General features: G+C 33.8%; 1 protein-coding gene across 1 annotated transcript; it reads right to left on the minus strand.

Moving 5' to 3' along the window:
- Positions 1-47: 47 nt before the first annotated feature.
- Positions 48-13508, minus strand: slc25a11 (solute carrier family 25 member 11). Its single transcript, XM_051110316.1, has 8 exons — positions 13310-13508; positions 10608-10760; positions 10046-10252; positions 8897-8987; positions 6874-6964; positions 6541-6640; positions 3287-3338; positions 48-931 (listed from the first exon to the last, which is right to left on the minus strand). Exons 1-8 carry the CDS (start codon positions 13390-13392, stop codon positions 776-778), a joined length of 933 nt encoding a protein of 310 aa, XP_050966273.1. The 5' UTR covers positions 13393-13508; the 3' UTR covers positions 48-775.
- Positions 13509-21864: the final 8356 nt, after the last annotated feature.

The raw sequence follows: 21864 nt of genomic DNA on the forward strand, positions 1-21864 counted from the left end.
TAAAATCCAAAATACTACACCTTACATACTAGAAAGGAAATATCAAGCTGTGTCTAGTTACTTTTATTTCTCTTCAGACCAAGTAAAATGAATTCTCAAATGCGTAGTTGCATCATTTAATACATCACAACAAGCTGTCTGGTGTGGTATTGGCCGTTACTCACCACATTATCTTTATTACATGACAATTTCCAGTTAATTGTGCTCAACGTTAGCAAACATCACCAACTGTTCACTGCAAAGCAGTCCTTCATGCTAGGACATATGGTGGACATGGTGATCTGAGGCTACGATATCACTGCAGTGGGATCATAAGAGTGTTTTGCCCACCGTGTTGGTAAGAATCAAAAGAATTATGAAATAAGAAAGACAAAAATCTTTTTCACTCAGAACACAGGTTCAGCATCTGTATTGACAAAGACTCTTCACAAGTACGTCTGTTGACCGATCAGTACAGCCGTTGATCTTTAAAAGAGGAAATCTTTGTGTAGTGGGTGGGACACATAAATATCATTAAAAACTAAAAGGGATATGATCGGTGCGAACGATCCCTTCATTCAATTCAATTTATAGTTGAGCTAGTCAGTCTGTGTAGCATAAAGAGTCCAAATTGTCTTCTGGGTTACCACCACAGCAAAGGGTCACAACCCAGCTGGTACAGGGGTTCTTTTACCAACCGTCACAAACGTAAACTATACTGGGAAACCGAATGTGTGAGAGAAACATAATGTGGAAATATGGCCCGTGCTGTCCACCGATGACCGTAAGGGCAAATCTAGGAGTCAAGGAAATAGATCTTGTAGAATTTGTTCATCTGCTCCAGGAAGATGAAGGTGAGAACTGTGTGTGGCCCGAGACGAGCGTAATAAGGAGTAAAACCCTTCCACAGACTGAAGAATCCTTCCTTCCTTATGACTTTCACCAATACATCCTACAGGAAGAGAACGAGAGAGCGATAAAGAACGAGAGGACGTGTGGATGCGTCAAAAACGTGGAAAACAGACAGAAAGGGTGTTCTCTACCACTGCACCTCTGACAATAACAATAATAACAATAAAGAACATTTAATTATTCAGTTCCTCTAGGTTTTCACGATTTATCATACATGAATCATACATTTTCAAGTGTCATGTCACCATATTGCAGTGGTTTCCACTTTAAAGTGATCAGGGATGGACCGACCACAGGGTTTTGAAAGTACAGTTCAGACATGAGGCCCACAGAGAGGGCAATATTTAATATTTCCAGCTGATCTCTCAAAATCGTTCATTCATGACCTACACTTGTCTTTTTAACCTTTTGGCATCCAAAAGTTGTGAGAGAGATGTGATCGAAAGCCTTGTTTATATTTACACCTTTAAAGTGCATGGGACTAAATTATATATATATATATATATATATATAAAATATATATATATATAAAAGAATGTATTTGTATATTCGAGCTAATATTTACTTGTCCTAATAGTGCCTGGTTTTACCACTATATTAGATTTATTGGATAACACATTATTTTACCAGATTAGCACGTATTAAATATTTCTAGTGAATGCAATCATTTATAATATTATAAACTGGGAGAGGGAAAAAAAAAATAATAATTGTAATAAGATGAAAAATTATAACATTTAAAATGTACAGTATATAATTGTTTATTTTATTGGAGATATGATCTTATACAAAATACTATACAGTTTTTGTTATTATTCTGAATTAGGAAATATTTTCATGTTATTTTTAGTTAAAACTACAGTAATTTTGTTGTGTTTTATCATTTTAGTAGCTTTTGTTGTTTTTAAATATGCCTATATAGTTTCTTAATATTTATTTCAGTTTCAGTTATTTTAGATATTTACTATCAAGTTAAACTAAATGAAGGAGCAATGCTGCCTTGGAAAGTAGCTGAAATATGAAAAATAAAATACATTTTTTTAATATTTTATTTTAGTTAGCATTAATTTTAAGTACCAAACTTTTGGGGGGTTTAATTTTAATTTTTGTTAACTACACTACCAGTCAGTTTTTTTTGAACATTAAGATTTTTCATGTTTTTTTTTTTTTTTTTTTTAAGATGTCTCTTCTGCTCATCAAACCCGTATTTATTTGATCCAAAGTACAGCAAAAACTGTAACATTTTGAAATATTTTTACCATTTAAGATGACTGTTTTATATTTGATTATATTTTAAAACGTAATTTATTTCTGTGATCAAAGCTAAATTTTTAGCATCATTACTCCAGTCACAGTCCACACACTGATCCTTCAGAATCATCTTAATATGCAAATTTCCAGCACAAAAACATTATTATTATTATTAATATTATGTTGAAAACCGCTTAACAGTATTATTTTTTCAGGTTTCTTTGATGAATAGAAAGTTCAGATGTACAGCATTTTTCTGAAACAGAAATATTTTGTAACATTAGAAATGTCTGAAATTACTTTTGACCAATTTAAAGCATCCTTGCTAAATGAAAGTATTCATTTCTTAAAAAAAAAAACACATGATACTGATTTCAAGCTTTTAAATGGTATAGTGTCTTGAGCAGGAAATCAGCATATTAGAATGATTTCTAAAGAACATGTGACACTGAGGGCTGGAGTAATGATGTTGAAAATTCAGCTTTGATCACAGGAATAAATAACATTTTTAAAATATATTCACATAGAAAGCAATTAAAAATATTTCACAATATTACTGCTTTTGCTGTACTTTGGAACAAATAAATGCAGGCTTGGTGAGTAGAAGAGACTTCTTTAAAAAACATAAAAAAAAATCTTACTGTTCAAGCACTTTTGACTGGTAGTGTATAACATAACTCTGGTCAGTGTCACTGACAATGTGCAAACTATTGCACCTAACACAAGTGCGTATTTTCAGCAAAACAGAATCAAGTGTTGGTGTCACCACTGCCGCAAAATCAGAAAAGAAAAATCCTGTGAATTCCTGGTGGGATTCATTATTGCACAAGTGTATTTACAATTAACCTGGCATGTTAACCAACAAAACAACAACACACTAGTGCTGAAAACATCATCCCACCTGGACCTGTTGATCACAACTTACTGTTGGTGCACTAGTACCTGCAACCCAGTGCGAATCAATTGTTTACTGCGTCTCTGGGTTTCCTCCAAGATTAGAGGCTTTACTGAAACTTGATCCATTTCTAATGTTCTCCCTGCATCAAGGTGACTGAAAGGTCACAACTCCAGCAGTCTGAGATCAGCTGCTTAAAACGGTGTAACAGGGAAAAGTGGTGAAAGTATGAATGAATCAAGAACTTACCAAACCATTCTTGTACTCAGGCTTCCCATCAATCATTCTCATGTTCTGGATTCTATTGAACGAAGGAGACTTATGTCAGCATAACATTTGCAACAATTTCTACAGAAAACAACCAGAATCAGCAGAAAAAAACGTTTATAGTTTTAGGTCGGGTGCTATTAAGGAGTGATTGATTAGATGTGTGTAATCTTATCTTTTAGTTTGTATCCAATTGTTCTTGATGTGAACAGCTCTTTACTGTGATAGAAATTCAGATTTTGGTCATATCACCCTCATTCACTGTCATTTCACATATACAGACTGTATTTTGTGATACGTGTATCAGCCACCTTTCTCTCTACATAGGAGTAGTGGTATCAGGCTTTTAAAAATAAACAAACCCTTACCTTTTGACAACTTAGCATGTATACACAAGATAAGATAGAGCATAACAAATAACCACGTTCCCATTAGATTAGTTACTGCAGCATAATTATCAGCTCCATGATTTACAATCCTAACCACAACAGAACAAAACATGCTCAGTCAGTCACCTGCTCTGACCCACTCTCTTCCTTCCACCAATGTTAGATTTTGATTTTGGTACCCAAAATTTCACCAATATCAATGCATACGGGGAATGTTTAGATCTGCAATAGTGGTAAACCTTTTTTTTTTTTAAATGCACAAACCAATATTAGATGTAACCATTTACTGTGAATGCAACAGCGTGTAACAGTACAGAAATATTACTGTTACAAATACCATATACTGTCTCATTGGTGATGGACCATATAATTATTAAAAAGGATTATTGACTAATTATTGGCATTAGTCAACACAGGCATTGCTAGCTGTTTAAATGTCATAATGGCGTGGACAATATGACCAAAATCTTATTTCATGAACTGCTAAATGATTTAATGATAATGATGTACATCACAATATAGTTATTTTTGTTGTTAAAAGTTAGAAGAAGAACACTATAAGAAGATACAACAAGAACAAATACAACAGAACAAGGATAAAAATTAAATACATTTTCTGGGTACAGAATACTGAATAATCAAATGTAAAAATAAAACACTGCATACTCTTCACTGTTTAAATCAGATATAATTTGATTAAATATACGACAGTTATTGAAGAGCAGTAAATTAATTTCTCCTTGTCTTTTGTTTTTTTGATTAACATTAATGACAGCAGTAGGTTTATTAGGCTGTGGTCGCTTTAAGACCAAATACATGGATTCAATATACTGACACATATAGAGTTTTCTCTCGACTGTTTATGTTCACTTCAGACATAACCAGCTGCTAAATGCAGGGAATAAGCCACACAATGGGCATTTTAACATAAATGTTTCTTTATCACTTTAAAGCAGGGATGCAACGGTAAGTTTTTTTTTTGGCTGACACCGATTTTAACGAACAACTATTGGCCGACACCGATACTGGTCAAATGCATAAAGCAGGGCTTAAAAACAAGGGGAAAAACAAGGGGAAAAAAAAAAGGGGGGAACAAAACAAAAAACGATCGGTTCACTCCAAGCAGAATCAGTATTTGAATGTTTCTGTTCCTGAGCTTCTCTGTATTATTTCCATTCTGAAACTGATTTGAGTGGAACAAAATACCGATTAATAACATTATTTTTAATAATAATAATAATAACAACAACAACAACAACAACAACACAGCGTACAGTGTTTTCTTTACTCAAAAATAAATACATAAATAAATAAAAAACACACATATCCGGTAGCCTATCTTATGCACATCATAGCTAGAGCCATTGAGAAACACAGCTCTGGTCATAGCCAATGCATAAGCTAATCTTTTTTTAGATTTTGCACAAATGTTTTGAATGAAAGAAAAAAAAAAAAAAAAAAAAAAAAAAAAACTTTCAACGGTTTAAAAACATTAAAGAATTTTTTTTAATATATCTAAAAATGTTTGCAGCATGAAGAAAAAAAAAAAACCCTGCTATAAGCATTTTGACAGGGAAAAAATGCCTAAATTAGCAGGCTGTATGTTGCATTTTATTATTAGGTTAAAATACTGGTAAATAAAGCACAATGTTTACAAACATTACAAATTCAATTAGTTCCCTTTTTCCACAACAAATCCTCTAAAGTTGTAGCCTAGGCTAAATATAAACATCAAGCCAAAACAAATTTATTAAAAAGTGAAACTGAAGCCTACCTCTCTCATTCTGCACAAATCCAAATGTTTCTATATTCACAATGTATCTAGACTTCTAAAATATTGTTTATGATGTCAACTAGAATATTTTGTTTTTCACTCGCGTTATTGACAAAAAACAAAATCATTGTTGACATAGGCTATATCAGCAGTGAGGCGCTGGTCACGCTGAAGGGCACAGACTGCACTAAAGACTATTTAAATTGAGCAGTGTAACCTTTCAATGTTTCTTTAACTGCATTTTATTTTGATTATGAACAGGCTGTGATGTCAAGGTAGCAAAAATAGCGATCGCTGCATTGTTTTCCCGTCTGTTACTCTGCAAGTTATGGTCATACCAATGCTGGTTGTTCATTTCTTTTCCATGAACTTCAGAGCGCATTACCATGATCTGAGCACAATTTTTTATTTCGTTTTGTTAATCTGTTAACGATTTAAGTGAAATATAGTTTGTGTTTTCTCCGTTCACAAAAGCTTTGCAGGTGTGTGACGTGAATCAGTGTTCTACGTCATCCTGACATTTCTGCTGGTATCAAACACACAAAAAGCTGCATATTACCTGCCATTCATTTACACTTAAATGTAGACCTAATGCTTGGCGGTTCGTGACATATCTTTAGATAAACTAACGTCGGGGAATTGCCATTGCAACTTACCAACGATTATTTACAGCTGAGCACGGGCATTTCACATATATTTTGTACAGATTTTATTTTGTTTTGGCAAGTATTTAATTATTTTGCCCAGAGAAAAACATTGGATTATCCAACAGACATGCAACGATTTGTCTCCATGCTAATTATTAAACCATCGTTTCGCCCCTGTTCATGCTATTTCTGATATGCCCACGGCTTTAAAATAATACAAAAAATTGGCTGATAAATATCGGCGGTCGATACATTGGTGCATCCCCACTTTAAAGTGTAAATAACTATATATTAATATACTGAATATATTTAAATATTATATTAAATAATAGACACAACATATCGTCACCAAGATGCATCATCATATTGGCCTATATCATAATTGATTGTCTCGTAATAAATCAGAGGAGTTAAATCTGAGTGTACCTGGTCTTAACAATGTCTACTGGCATGGAGGCGGCAGTGGTGACCAGTCCACTGATCATACTGGCACAGAAATGACACAGGATATCATCTCTGAAATATCCTGCACAAACACAGAACAAGAGAGATATTACTGAAGCTCATTGCAGCACATTTCATTTTGATCTCAGCTCTAGAACTCACTCATTCAGAAAAACACACACAGAATGATACGTCTGCACGCAACAGGGTAAATAAATAAAAGTTAGCTACCATCCGTATCTGGTATTGGCTAGATTTTCTAAGAAGGGCTGACAGTACAAGTTTGTGACTGATAAGATAAAAGAGGGTTCGTACCAGAGTCCAACAGCGCTTGTTTGGACTGGGAATATGAAGCGAGTTGGGCTGCGTTCACAACAACTGCTCTGGCCATGGTGGGTATGCAACCCTACATTAACAATAAAACAAAACACACACAACATTACATATAAAAAGGTTTCTGCAGGTTTTATGAAGGTAAATTTACAACTTTTTTAAGACCCAGTAAAGAAATTGTATGGGAAAATCTGAAGGGAACACATTGTGTCTTATTAGATATATTAGCAACACTGAAAAGCTTGAAAATACAACTTCCTACAAATCTTCAGGACGTTTAATTTGTTTTACAAAAACAATAGCTTAAGCTTGAATACTCTCTTCCCAAGTACCTTTTGATCACACTGCAAAAAAATATGCTTTCTTTCTCATCTCATTTTCCAGTTCACATTTCTAAAGATTCATAAAAGAAGATACATTTACTTGAGAACCAAAATGACAAAAGACATGAAGTCTTGTTTTCAGAAAAACTAAACAAAATGAGGTGACTTTATGATTAAAACAGAAACAAATATGTGCTAACGGAGTCAGAACAATCAAGGAGAAAACATGTTTTCATTCCTGACTGACAGATATTTGCTCTTGTGTTAAGCATAAACTCATTTTCAACAGTTTTGTTCAGTTTCTCTGAAAACAAGACTTTGATCTTCATTTTGCATCTCAAATAAACGTATCTTGATTTAAGGATGTTTAGATATTTTTACTGGAAAACAAGACAAAAACACTAAAGGAAATATTATTTATTTATTTATTTAGCTAGCAGTGAATGAAAGTATTAATGCCATGACTTTATGAATTTAAGACTTTCAGCTCTGATTTAAGCCCTTAATTTGTGCAAGGGTACATTAAGACCCTTTTAAGAAATGCAAAAACCCTGCATACAGTTTCAACATACAGGAAAAAAAAACAAAGTGTTGAAAACACACTATCACAGGGGTCACCTGCAGAGTTTAGCTCCAACCCTAAACAAACACACCTGAACCAGCTAATCAAGGTCTTACTAGGTATACTTGAAACTTCTAAGCAGGTGTGTTGAGGAAAGTTGGAGGTAAACTCTGCACGACACCGGCACTCCACGAACAAGTTTGGTGACGTGACCCCTGCACTATCACATAATCCGCCATCCAGTGAGAACCTAATTTAAGCCTTTTGAATTTCTGAATTGTGAACTGTTTGACAATCTCTGACAAACGTTATTATTTAACAGCAACAACCACAGACAGTTGAATAGGGTGAAGAAAACACATTTTAGTACAATGTTATGCCTGCATTGGTGAAAGAACGCAGGTGTTCAGGGAAGGTTAATCAAATCAAACATCATGAAAAAACAAACAAAAAAAGCATCTAGCTAAACTTCAAAATAATCCTACATTGCTGTTTTTGTTTTGTAAAGGGCGTCTGACCTTCTTTGCACATTCACTTTGTAAACAGTGGGTCGGTACTTCTGCAGCGATGTAGGATGATTTTGAAGTTGGAGGAGAAAATGAGATGGGAGTTTTTCGACCTTCCCTAACCTTGAAACAGAGTGCACAGAGTGCGCATGCACATCGCAGAGCTAGACAAGATGAGCATTTGAGGTGAAAAAGTATATAAATTATACTTTTTTTTTTTTTTTAGAAAATAACAGATCGTTTTGCTAGATAAGACCCTTCTTCCTCAGCTGGGATCGTTCAGAGCCATTTTAAGCCGCATTAAAACTACATTTGGAAGTTCAAACTCACTGGCACCATAGACGTCCACTGTAAGGAAAACATTGCTGAAAAACTGAACAAAGAAAGACATGAACATCTTGGATGACAAGGGGGTGAGTACATTATCTGTAACTTTCTGTTCTGAAAGTGAACTTCTCCTTTAACCCTAATCACAATCCTGAGTGATTCACAAGTACATGATCTCAAACACAAACCAGATATAGGCAAAAGCTAAATGCCGCAACTGAACGTCTTCAATCTACATTTCTAACGCACATGTAAAAGTCAACACGTGCACACACACACACTCTTACCCTCCAGAGTGTGGTGACTCCCTCCTCTCTAGTGATTCTGATGAGGGCATTAAACACATTAGTGTAACCCCTCCTCTGATCTGGAGGCAACCTAGACGAGAAAGAGATAATGTTTCAATATTTTAATAGCGAAAGAAAATGATCATGACCATATTAATATTTTAACTCAATCAAATATTAATGCTAATTAATTAATGCTATTTTAGTATTATTTAAATATTATTGTAATATTTTTTAAATTGAAAACACACAAAAAAATCCTAATACATTTTACTTTTAGCTTAAGTAATTTATGTGTTAGTCATTTTATTTATTTATTTATTTATTCTATTTAGCTTTATTTTTTTATTTCAGATTTAGTTTCAATAACTTAGTACTTCAACTGAAACGTTTTGTATATATTTATATTTTATTTTACATTTATTTCAATTAACAAAACCATCTTTGATAGTTTTGTTTACCAAAAACAATTAATTTTATTGATAATAAATTTTTTTTATGGATGATTAAGTATAAACAAGGCAGAATGTCTAAACAATTATGTGGACAAAAAATCATGTTGAGCACAAACTGAAACATAAAACAAAAGTATAAACTACTGGTTAGGATGAAGGTACTTACTAGGAGTTAACAAACTTGCTGATGCCGATAAAACAAGCACTGAAATAGAGCTACAGTCATAAAATCCTTGAAGGATATAGTCTTTTTGAGTTATATATTAGCAAGTTAACTAGATATCCATATGCAGAACTGCATATTATAGTCACATTTGTTCTTTTTTATTTACATATTAATTTGTTATATAATAAATAAATGTATGTGTTTATTTTGAATAGACCCATATTCAGTTACATTTTTTTATTTTTTTTTTCTTCACACTAGCCTATTGTTGGGGCATCAATAAATAATTGTTACATTTTTAGTTGTTTGGCTACTCTACATGTCAATCAAACAATCTCTTTCTGTCTAACGGAGCAGTTCTTAGCCAGATTATTACAAAAACCTACTGTTTCACAAGTCTAAAAGGACACGTCTTCAGAATTATCCTAACACTGTCCTGAAGCAGCAGTGTTTACTTAATTTTGTCACTGTTAAGATTACAAACAAAGCGTAAAAATGTTAAATATGGGTGCAATTATACTCTTCTACCTCCCATCAGCCGTCATTCGAATAAGCGCCACTTCAGCCGGAGTCCCGACGAACGCCCCCGTGGCCCCAGCGGTCATTCCGATAAGAGCCTTCATGAAGAAGTTGGGCGGTGTGCCGTCAGCTTTGGACATGCGCTCAAACAGAACCGTGTAAATGCCCAAACGGGTCGTGGTATAGGTAGCCTGTCTCAACAGACCTGCAGAAAGTCTGCAATAAAACACATGAGGCAGAAAAGGCGTGAATACAATAAACGCACAGCGAGACAAGAATGAGATATATAATCAGATATAAACCTAATCAGATATTTACTGCTTGTGTAAAGCTACGGGCTCCATCTACAGTCACTCAGTAAGGATGTCCAGCTAGAGCTCCCTAGTTTCTCACCTCCAGTGTCTGGTAAAATTAATCTTAAAAAAACAAAAAACATCCGTTTAATAATTCATTCAGATTCATTTATCTGTACTTGAACTGCAGTAAACATTCCTGCCTTCTGAAATGTGGACCTCTCTGTCTAAGGCGCTCTCGTTGGTTTGCGTCAGCGTGGCGGGCCACTCTTTCTTACCCGGTGTAGATGCCGCGGATGCCCTCGTTGCGAAGGATGCTGGCCACGGCATGGAAGCTGGTCCTGTATTCACGAGCCTTGGAGCCCTGCCCGCTCAGCTGCATTCGGTTCTTCACCAGATCCAGAGGCTGCACAAACACTGTGGCGCCCATCCTGAAGTCAGAACAAATGAGAATTAGCTAAATCATTTATTACTTTAAAGTCCTAATCCTGAAGGTATCCTATTCCTATTAGCATCAGACTTTAAAAGCAATCCCAAAGAAACAGTCATTGGAAAAAAAAATAAAAAATACTTACTAATAAAAATTGCTAGTAAATTTTAAAAGTAATTACAAAAAAGGCAAAACAACCCATTAAATTAAATTAAATATGACATTTTGAAGTAGAAAGCCTGTCATAGTATACATCTTGTCAAATGTACTCCAATAATGTTTATTCACAAATTTGAAAAATCTTTTTTTAGCATAATACGAATTTTCCAAAATTTCCCAGTTATAAATGTTTCGAAGAGTCATAAACACTCAAAAACATATGAAAGACTCATAAAACACTGTAGAAAGCTCAGTTTATCCAGTATGACCTACTTAGAATTGTTTAATCAGGATCCTTTTTCCAGATAATGATTGAAATGTATTACGATATCACAATTTCACCTTCAAAAATAGTGCATTTATGGTGTCTATTTGACTTTGACTCTACAAGCAAGGACAACCTGTATATGAAATAGCACTGATGTCTTTTGTTAGCGTCCATTTATTAGAGTGCTGACTTACATTTGTCAAAATTATTATTACAATTTTAAATATATTTTCTTAGATTATAAGAAAAAAGGTCCCCATAATAAATATGACACACTTTATGTACATTCCCCTCATTGTTTCGATTGTTTTATAATATTTTAAGGATTCAATCTCATATTTAAAAAACTATTTTTAAATCATAACACCTATAAACGTTCAACATTTTGAATCAATATAAATGTATTCATTTATTTTTTTAAGAATTGCTCAATTTCAAGATGTTGTTAGATACATTTTTGGATGTTTCTTTGGCTACTTTTGCTCCTGTGGACATCTAAAATGTGAATTCGATTAAACAGACCTTTTATACTCACATAAGTTTGATGTGGCTACCAACAACATACAGTGCATATACATGAAACACAAGAGAAGTCTGTCATTTTTGCTGCTCATCCTGTAATGGAAATGAGTTTCATGATAAACCAGATAACCTTTGCCTGGCTAAAGCTAACTTTATATTTATGATTTAATTATTTAAATGAAACATTTCCTAGGGCTCTCAGAAGCAGAAGTCATTATAGAAACCTTCTGTAGTTGTGAATGGGAAACCATAGCAGATATACATTCGATACACACAGCACAAGAAAACCAACACTATTGCTTTACCTTGACTTATAGAAAGATAAAGAAAGATATGTGTCTTCTGTAATTAAATGTTAATAACACAAAGTACAGTATTATAAAATGCTATTATATTTTATAAAAACTTAAAACAAAAAATAATTTACATTTTAATAAATATTTACTATAGTGGAACTGCATCAACAGTCTATGATTTTCACTTTTTTTTTTTTAGATATTTTGACTAAAAAGAAAGTTGGAAATTTTCTGTTCTTTTCTTAATTATTACATTAATGATTTAAATCTTTTAAATAATCTTTTGATTTAAATGATATGGACCGCTTTCACATCTCCAGGGTTTGCAGAAGTCGTTATAAAAACTTTGGTAGCGGTGAATGGGAGACAATAGCAAATTTTTATATTACATCACCCATTCACTCCAAAAGCACAATAAACATCCCCCATTGTGTTTCCATGACTTACAAAAAGACAAAGAAAGGTTAATTACAGCAGTCAGAGGACTGCTATACTTATGAGACTGCATCAGCACAGTGATTGCCACTTTTTTAGATAATTTGACAACAAAATAAAGTTGTAAATGTTCAAAAGTGATATAAACATTCAATTTTCTGTTACTTTTTATTATTATTATTATTATTACACATCACATTATCATATTCAATCTCAAGCATGCCCTTCACTGAACCGGTCACTGTTGTTTCCTTTCTAAGTGCAAGAACTTTTTGCAACATTACAAGTGCCAAAATTGTTAGTGGTGGAAAACACCGCTAAAAACATCTGCGTAAACAAATTATATAAAAAATTCCTTATAATAAACACTGTAATTGCTTCTTCACACTCTGTTTAGATTACATCAGTTCTATATGTGTATTGTCACTTTAAGAATACAATGTCAAATGTAACGGTCTCAGACACGATTTAAATAATCCTGAATATTATAACCATTAGAAAATCCTTTCGCCAGAAATAGAGCACAAACAGGGCCTACAGACTTTACGAACACATTCTGACAGGGAATTCCTCAGTGACAGCAGATCAAACACATGCTCCGTGACATTTACACTGAAGTTCAGGTTGTCACGGGGTTGCCAGGCTTCCTCTGGGCCTGCAAATCCATTCACAACAGAACTGGCAAAACGAGTGAAGGAAATTCATAACACCCTACATGAACGCGTTATGCTGATCCCCTTATAACTCAGAGAGCTCGCCTAGCGGATAACTGATAACCCTTATCAATAACCTGCAATCAATCGCTCATTCAGATGAAGCCCAGGTAACAGAGACAGAGCGCCGCTGCACGCAATGGGCGCGTTTACGTACCCAGCCAAGCCACCGAAAAGGAACTTAATAGATTTGGGCGATGTTTTGGGCTTGGCCTTAGCCGTGTCCGCTGCGGCTGCCATGGCTGCGGTGCTGCTTCGGGTTTCTGTAGGACACCTTCGCTTCCGCCGCTCCGCCGATTCAGGACTGCTGCTGTGTACAAGCAAGGTGACTCGCCTGGGCCGCGCACGTCAAGCGGAACACGCCTGGACCAATCGCGTACGAGTTTTCAGTCGCGGTGCCGAGCACGTAAGTGACGTGTGAGTTCTCGTGTCAGTTTCTCTTAAAGACATAGACCCGTCTTGAAAAACAAAGTAAATGCAAATGCTACCGCTGGAGGAAAGTTATTCAGATTTGACTTGTATAGTTTCAAAAAGCTTTGCTTTTGATTTAGTTACGATTAACTGGATTTATTTTGAAATGTTTATTTTATTTAAACGATTATTTTATTTTATTTTATTGTATTTTAATATTGTACGTTGTTATTATTAATTTTCACCTTATACTTTAACTTCAATACCATTTGAATTGCTATTTTGTCAGTGTCAGTGTATAAAAATGGTCCAAATCGCTGCTGAGTCGGCTTATAGCCAGCGTTACTTTTCTCAGTGCTGCTCACAACGAACCAATCACAATCTCTGATTACTGGATGAATATTTGTAATATGCTTTATAGGGATTACATTCGTTTGTTGATTTCCATTATATTTCAGGCACCAGTCCTTGGGATTAAATAATTTGAACAATTATATTTTGTAGCCTAATGTAAACAGCAAGACAAAGGTCCTGAATGCTGTTCGGTGGAGGATTCGGGTTTCTGAACTGTCATGCGCCCTCTTGACATGATAACAGATACAGCAACATATATATATATATATATATATATTTTTTTTTTTTTTTTTTTTTTTTTTTTTTTTTTTTGGAACAGTATCAAGTTATAAACCTTAAGTGGGGAACACAAATGTGCGTATGAAAAATACACATTTCCATTACATCTCCAGTTCTACATAAATGTTTATGTGTGTATATCTACACACAATAAACAACAAACAAATCATTTTTTAAACATTTTAGGGTGTTGCAAGGGAAAAATATAAACAAACAAATAAATAAATATACAAAATCTTATCATTCTTAAAAGGAAAGAGACAAGTGTTTTTCTATGTATTTTAAAACAGTTTATAGAGGGTTTGCTGTTATTCCACTTACGTTTGTGTATATTTACCCATTGTAACAATAAGGTTTACCATCAATGACATCTTTTTCGAAAAGCCATATACATAAACCAACACCTGAAACTAAATAAGTGACGGAATATCAGTGCTAATATCAATATTTAGCCAGCTGTAAAGATCCTGCCAGAACTGCAATTTGACTGGACAAGAAAAAAAAAAAAAAGTTAAGTGGTTTCAGGCTCTTCTAAACAAAAAACACAGAGATCTAACTTAAAACAGAATCTTTTCTGTAAAATTTCAGCAGCTGGATAAACATTGTGAATAATTCTAAACTAAATATCCTTTATTTTAGGTAGAATCAGATCAATAGCCTATACTTCATACAATCATTTTGTAACTTTTCTCAGCGCTCCTCAGAATGGACCAAACACAAACATCTGTGATTGCTGGATGTTTTTCCATGGCTGTTGAATTTCTGGGTTGTTGTCCATTGATGCTTTTTCTTTCTCTCCTGATCAAAGGTACCAGTCTCAGAACGACAGCAGCACCAACAAAAACATATGAAAAACACAGAGAGCTAAAAGCGATTAAATTGAGTTCTCGCTTTTTGATACTCACAGCCCCCTGAAAGAATAACACTTTCATCATATAGTTTCACATAAAAAAGAATTTAGCAACATTTGCCACCTAAAATAATGCAATATGCCTCCTGTTGAAAGGAAGTCATTTTGTCTTCAACATGATATAGTCGATTTTTTGCATCATATCTAAACCCATGTAGCTATGAAAAGGGTTTTTTTGAATATTAAAGCAATAAAACTTGACTCCAGCAAAAAACACAAACAAAACAATTACCCTCAAATTTCCATGAAGAAGATTGCAGTATACATAAAATATGCACTGTATAATACAAACAATTTTTTTACATTTTAAAACCATGGGTATCTCTTAAGAATATGATGATTCAGTACTATATTTCAGATTAAAATGGTATAATCATCCGAGGTTTAATGTCATCTTGGGAAGATCATAGATTTATCTTAAGACAGAATGAAGTCTTTAATAAATGAACGGTAGCATGACAATAGGGGGCATCCCAGGATATTGCAGTGATTTGACATTGCTTGAGAAGCAAGGTCGTTCTTTCATTGTCTGATGAATCTGATGGAACAAGCCAGACAGTCTCACAGAACCGACAGAGGTGGAGGTGACAGGCTGCGTGGACATATTCAACTCAACTCAACTTATGCAAGTCATTTATGCATAAAAGTACACTGTACAATTAAAATCTGAGTTATTGCATTCCCTGGAGCAGATATATACTTATTAACATATAGAATGAAAAAATATACAAATGTGCAAAATGTGCAATATGTTAAATAAATAATAAAAAAAGATCTGTCTCTTTCAATGCAACAATCAAAAGCAATTGTGTGCTAAATCTTATGTAGTTGAACAACAGAATATGCTGGTACTGAATGTTAAAATTAGCATAGAAGAAGAGCCACTATTTTCTGTGTAAAATGTGTGAATACACTGCATAACCTATTTATGTTTATGCCTTGGGCATGAAATATTTAAGTTTATATCTTAAGAGTTTTTTTTTTGTTGTTTTTTTTTTTTTTTTGCAGTCGTCTGTGTAACCAGTGATGAAATGCACAAACCCATACAACACATGTGTCCATTTGATTTTCATACCAGGTTAGAAGTTTATTGTTTGCTATGTGTGTGTGTTTTCTGATGGTGTTCAGTTCTGGCTCTGCTCCCCTGACAGTATATATTGGTTGGCACTTTTCCTTTGGTGCATCATGATAACCCATCACAGTTTCTCCTGAAGGCTGTGTGATGCCTTTGGCGTCTCCCTGTCACCATGCATTATGACTCTTTTACTCATTCATGTGTGTGTGTGTGTGTATACGCCGGTGAATTGGTCGGTGAATGCGTTATTAAATGCTTTTAAATCTCTGATGCGTGAGATCAAATGACCTTCAGTTTACCTTTCTATTATTTTCCATCATATATATGTGTTGTAGATACGGCCCTCCTGTTTTTACCGATAGACCCTTTTATGACATCACCTACTGGAGATATAAATAGACAAATGATTTCTCAGGAGTCACAGCAGCCTGAAAAGCTGCTCAGCTTAGATCTTGTTGTTCCGTTTTACTGTTGACCACTGATTTCCAGACAAAGACAAACACTAAACTTAGTGCTTGTAAAATCAGTCTTGTCAGAATATGCACTTTATACAAAGCCTGTTGAGAGCATGTCCAGGTCATATTTCACTCCAAAATCATCCCAAAATGAAAATTATTGGAGCAGGTTTGGAGAAATGTAGCATCACTTGCTCAGCAATGGATCCTCTGCAGTGAATGGGTGCCAACAGAATGAGTCCAAACAGCTGATAAAAACAACACAATAATCTACAATCCCCAGTGAAGTAGTTGTCTCATTTGAGTTAGGAGAGAAATATGCACACATCAAGCACATTTTGTTATGAGACGACAACAGGAAATGATCTTTTTTTACTGGAGGAAGTGTTATTATGGATTATTAATTATTTTGGCCAGAAGTGACATTTAAAGTTAAAAACATCTTTATGATGGATTTGTTTCTTACAAACACACAGCTTTTGTCTTCTCAGGATGTTAACTGATGGACTGGAGTGGTGTGGATTACTTGTAGATGATTGTTGTAATGTTTTTATCAGCTGTTTGGACTCTCATTCTGACGGCACCCATTCACTGCAGAGGATCCATTGGTGAGCAAGTGACGGAATGACACATTTCTACAAATATGATGAAGAAACAAACTCATCTACATCTTGGATGACCTGAGGGTGAGTACATTTTCAGCAAATTTTCATTCTGGGTGAACTGTTCCTTTAATAAGTTTAATCATCTGGATGAATTACAACACTAACAGTTATGAAAGACAATGTGTTTAAAATTAAAATAATGTTATTATAAATAACTGATTACATTAAACAAATAAACTTGCATTATCTTGTTTTCTGCTAATCACACAAGAAGTGGAGTAACAGTGAAGTAGTACATTAAGGAATAAATATGACCATAAAAATAAATATAACAAGAAATCCTGAGTAATATTTAAATAATTTATTTGCACTTTAATATCTGCCTACATGAACTAAGTGCAAAGTGTTATGCATAAACTAATTTAATCAATGTAGAAACTACTAACTGACTTTATTAACAACATTTTTTCTCAGTGCAGTACATTGCTGTGAATACTGTGCAAAAAATTGCTTGACTTCTTCAATTCTGACTCGTTATTTGATCACACATACCTGCTGCCATATGTTAAAATATAGTACATATAATGTTTAAATATGTTTATACATACACTGAACTATATGTGCATCTATATATTATGAAGTGCAATACTGAATCTAAAATTACATGCATAATGATATTTGCAGCAGTTCCTTATTATCTGTATATTTTCATTATTATTAAATACGCACATTTAATTTGTTTATATTTTCTTTGCGTAATTGAAATTACAATTTTAAATATCTACAATTTTGACATTGGGAAAATAATGTCAAATACAAAGAGTGTTTTTGCTATTTTATTTTTTATTTGTTACAACACTGTTTTTGTGAATCACTAGTATTTTTTTCTTTATGTTTTTACTGTCTACATGCTGCGTATATTCAAGTTATATTAGCTAACAATGGTAGTTGCTTGGCTGGCAAAAGAATGATATTTTGAAGTCTGCCATCTTTGATCATGTGACAGAAAATGGCAACTCTGATTGGCTGATGACATTGCACAAATGCATATAGTTTCAAGCCCTTCAATGAATTCTGCTCTATGCTTTTAAGAGACTGACAAAGAAAATCAGTTACTGGCAATGGTATAATGACATAGTTGCAGTTTAAATAGGATTTATATTTACTTGCAAAACTGGATGTTGACACAATGCATGGCTGCTTTCACAGGTTATGCTTTCTAATGGAGAAAGGTGTTTTTGCTGCCAGATGCTGTAGTTACGGCATCCACCAGCAGGGGCAAACAGGACCATGCTAGCCGGCCGAACCTTGGCCGCTTGTTTTGCACATGGATTTCTGTAGTTGCCATGGCATCATAGCACGAGCTCAGGGGAAGCTGGAGTGACACTGACTTTGCCTCTACATACAGCATTGTGGATTACTGGGGTTTACATGTCCCTTCTCATTTAGCACCTTAAAACTAGATCATTTGAGGGATTTCACTGTGCTCCTTAGCAAAGAAATTGTCATGTAGGTTCACTGCGCAGATTCGCTGTTGCTTTTGTTTGCTTTGTACCTTGTGATTCCTGTTTTGTTTTTAGTCCTGTTCTACTCTGATTGTGTTAATGTCAGTTTCAATTAGTAATTAATAAATAATTGGTATGTGTATTTATTTACTAATTCAGATTTTCTAATCTTTATATAATAGATGGCTGTATGTACTATTGATTATGTTCCTTCTGCATGCGTTAAGAGCAGTGACTAAAATGTTAATGTAGTGCTAGTAATTCATCCTGCATTTGTAATCAATTAGTTTCACATTAAATATCTAACTTTCTTAACACGTTTTTAATTTTTTTACCCCACATCTCACACACTTTTGTGACTGAATTTTGCTGATAAACAAGAATGTTTATGCCTATTGACAAACCATTGCAGCATGAAAAATTGATTTTTTTTTTTAAATCTAAAAATGTGAAAGTTTATGCAAGTGCATGAATTTGCATACATTACTATTCATGAGAGTATGACAGCATTTTAGTGCCATGTTTAAAAAAAAATAAAGAAAATAAATAAGAATAAAGTCAAAATTACAAGATTAAACTCTAAATATTTTGAGAATAAAGTCAAAGTTGTGATAATTAAGTCAATAGCAATTACAATATTAAAGTTATAATTTTGTGAATGGCACACAGTATGATTTCTGATAATAATCCCACATATATTCAAATCATTTGCTAGGCCACTGGAATTTTGACTTTATTCTCATAAGTTTGACATATTTTAATCAAAGTATTTTAACTTTATTCTTGTATTGCTACAACTTTTTTCTCATAGTTTTCACTTTTTTTCTCAAAATAGTTTAACGTTTTCCCCTCATAAATTTGACTTTTTTCTTAAAATATTTTAACTTTATTCTCAACATATTTTTTTTGAGAAAAAAAAAAATTAATTAAAAAAATATATCTATCTATATATATATATATATATGTTTTGTTAGTAATAAAAATGTAGGTTTCAAAAATTTGGACTGTAATTCACTCAGATGGCATTAATACTGGTTAATCTCAGATGATTTGTTCTTATAAATTTCAAGCAATGATATGTTCAAATATGATTTCTGATGATTGATTTATTATTTTTTTTTTTCACTTTTGTATCATAGTATTGGTTATGGTTCATGTTTAAATTTAAAAGAATTTCTAAATTTTTTAAACAATAAAAAAGGGGCAAATGCAGTAATAACATGTTAATAACATGGTAGTATTAAAAACTTGATTTGTTTAATTATCAGTTCAAATCCTTACAAAACTATGTAGCTATATACAGTTCTTAACAAATTTGTTAGACCACCCATTACCCGCCAACTTTTTTTAAAACAAAAAGTTGTATTTTCTTTTATTAGGCAAATAACAAACTGAAACAATAATAACCAAAAAACTAATAAACAAACCAGGGATTCGTTGGACTAATCCTATTACATTTAAAAAATTAACAGAGCTTACAATGTGTGAAATATAATGTTCTCTGTGCCACTGTGCTCAACAAAACGTAACAGGCAACGTGATGTCTGCCTCTCCCATCCCCAAAGAAAAATCACACTTCTCCAACAGGGCTGTGAAGGTGAGGAAGTTTGTTAGAGTTTTCCCTCTTTTCCTCACTTTTATTCGCTTTTGTTCGCCTTTAAATACCTTGTAAAGTTGCTAGGCTAGGCAAAGAGTCTTAATCCGCCACTGCTGATCGGATACAATATGGTTTTAATTGAAAAATATTTATTTTATAAAACAATTATTCTTCGGTTCAAGGTCTAAATGGACCTGAAATGCAATTTTGGAAGCATTATGAGGTTAATGGTAAAGGTCCTTTTTTTGGCATTTATGATTCCATGAAGAACCTTTAACATCCATGGAAACTTTCTATTCCACAAAAGGAACTTTGTAGTGGAAAAGGGTGCATTAGATTATCAAAAAATTCTTCACAATTTAAAAAAGGTTTTTGGAAGAACTGTACACTGGAAGGTTCTTTGGGGAACGCAAAGTGGTTCTTCTATGGCATCACTGCAAAGAACCCCTTTTATAATCTTCATTTTTAAGACTGTACTTGATGAACAATATTCTAAAGTATTTTCACTTCAGCAACTGCCTAGCAACTGCACAGTACCGGGATAAAAGTCATTCAGAACATCTTAGCAGCCAGTTTCATGTGGACTAGCAGTTTATGGGACATTTGCAAAAATAACCTGTGAAGTCAAAAGAGCAGAATTTTGGAATATTTCTCTTTTTCTGCCCGCACACACACACACACACACACACACACACACACACACACACACGCACAGCATATACCTTTCTCTCGCTTTGGCCAGAACCCAGTGTTCCTGAATGAAGGCATGAAGAGTGAGTGATTGATTGAATGAAGAGAAGAGATGAGACAGAACAGCTGTGCCCAGAGGGGCTGCAGTCAGTCGCAGACTTTAATCCCTGATAATCTGAGCCTCTTACAGCGAATGATGGATCAAGCGCAGCTCAGCGTCCGCTCTCACTTCCTGTGTGTTTCTGTGGCGTTTCACTTTGAATCAGATGGTTAAACACTATACTGACAGAGATGTTAAAAAAATAAAGCAACTATCTGCAAAGCTTTAAGCCGTTTTAGTTGTGAAAACTTACTTAAATTCACTTTTCCTCAGTAAGTACATCTCAGTGATCATTACGAGTTTGTTGCATGCAATATAGGTTATTACAAAATAAAATATTAAATTAAAAAAAAAAAAAAAACCCCACAAAACTTTGTGCAAGCTTTTTTAAAAGTTTAGAGCAAATTGTTTCTATCAGTTTAACAGTTAAGGTTGTTACAGAACGAGATCACAAATGAAATAACATGGTTACTTTGTTGATTCATTTGTATTTTATTGATTGATTGTTAATATGGGAAATTACAATATACCTGCATTTTGAAGTTCAGATTTTCTATTTCTAATGTAAAGCTTGACATGAATGAGAAACTTGGCAACCTGTGCATGGTGTTCGTGTATTTGTTATTCACCTAATCCAGCCTAGAGCATAAATAGATTAGCCATAACAATTTACATTAAAAATACTTAATTAGATACTTAGATGATATAAATTCCCTCCTCCAGTTTGCACC

Source organism: Labeo rohita, chromosome 5 (assembly GCF_022985175.1).
Source record: "Labeo rohita strain BAU-BD-2019 chromosome 5, IGBB_LRoh.1.0, whole genome shotgun sequence".
NCBI classification, from domain to species: domain Eukaryota; kingdom Metazoa; phylum Chordata; class Actinopteri; order Cypriniformes; family Cyprinidae; genus Labeo; species Labeo rohita.

Coding starts and splice junctions, on each gene's coding strand:
- slc25a11 (XM_051110316.1), bottom strand. CDS start 13,392: ATGGCAGCCGCAGCGGACACGGCTAAGGCCAAGCCCAAAACATCGCCC. Junction 6,965..8,896: donor GAGTCACCACACTCTGGAGG/GTAAGAGTGTGT, acceptor TTGTTAATGTAG/GGTTGCATACCCACCATGGC. Junction 3,339..6,540: donor GTAGACATTGTTAAGACCAG/GTACACTCAGAT, acceptor TTCGTTCAATAG/AATCCAGAACATGAGAATGA.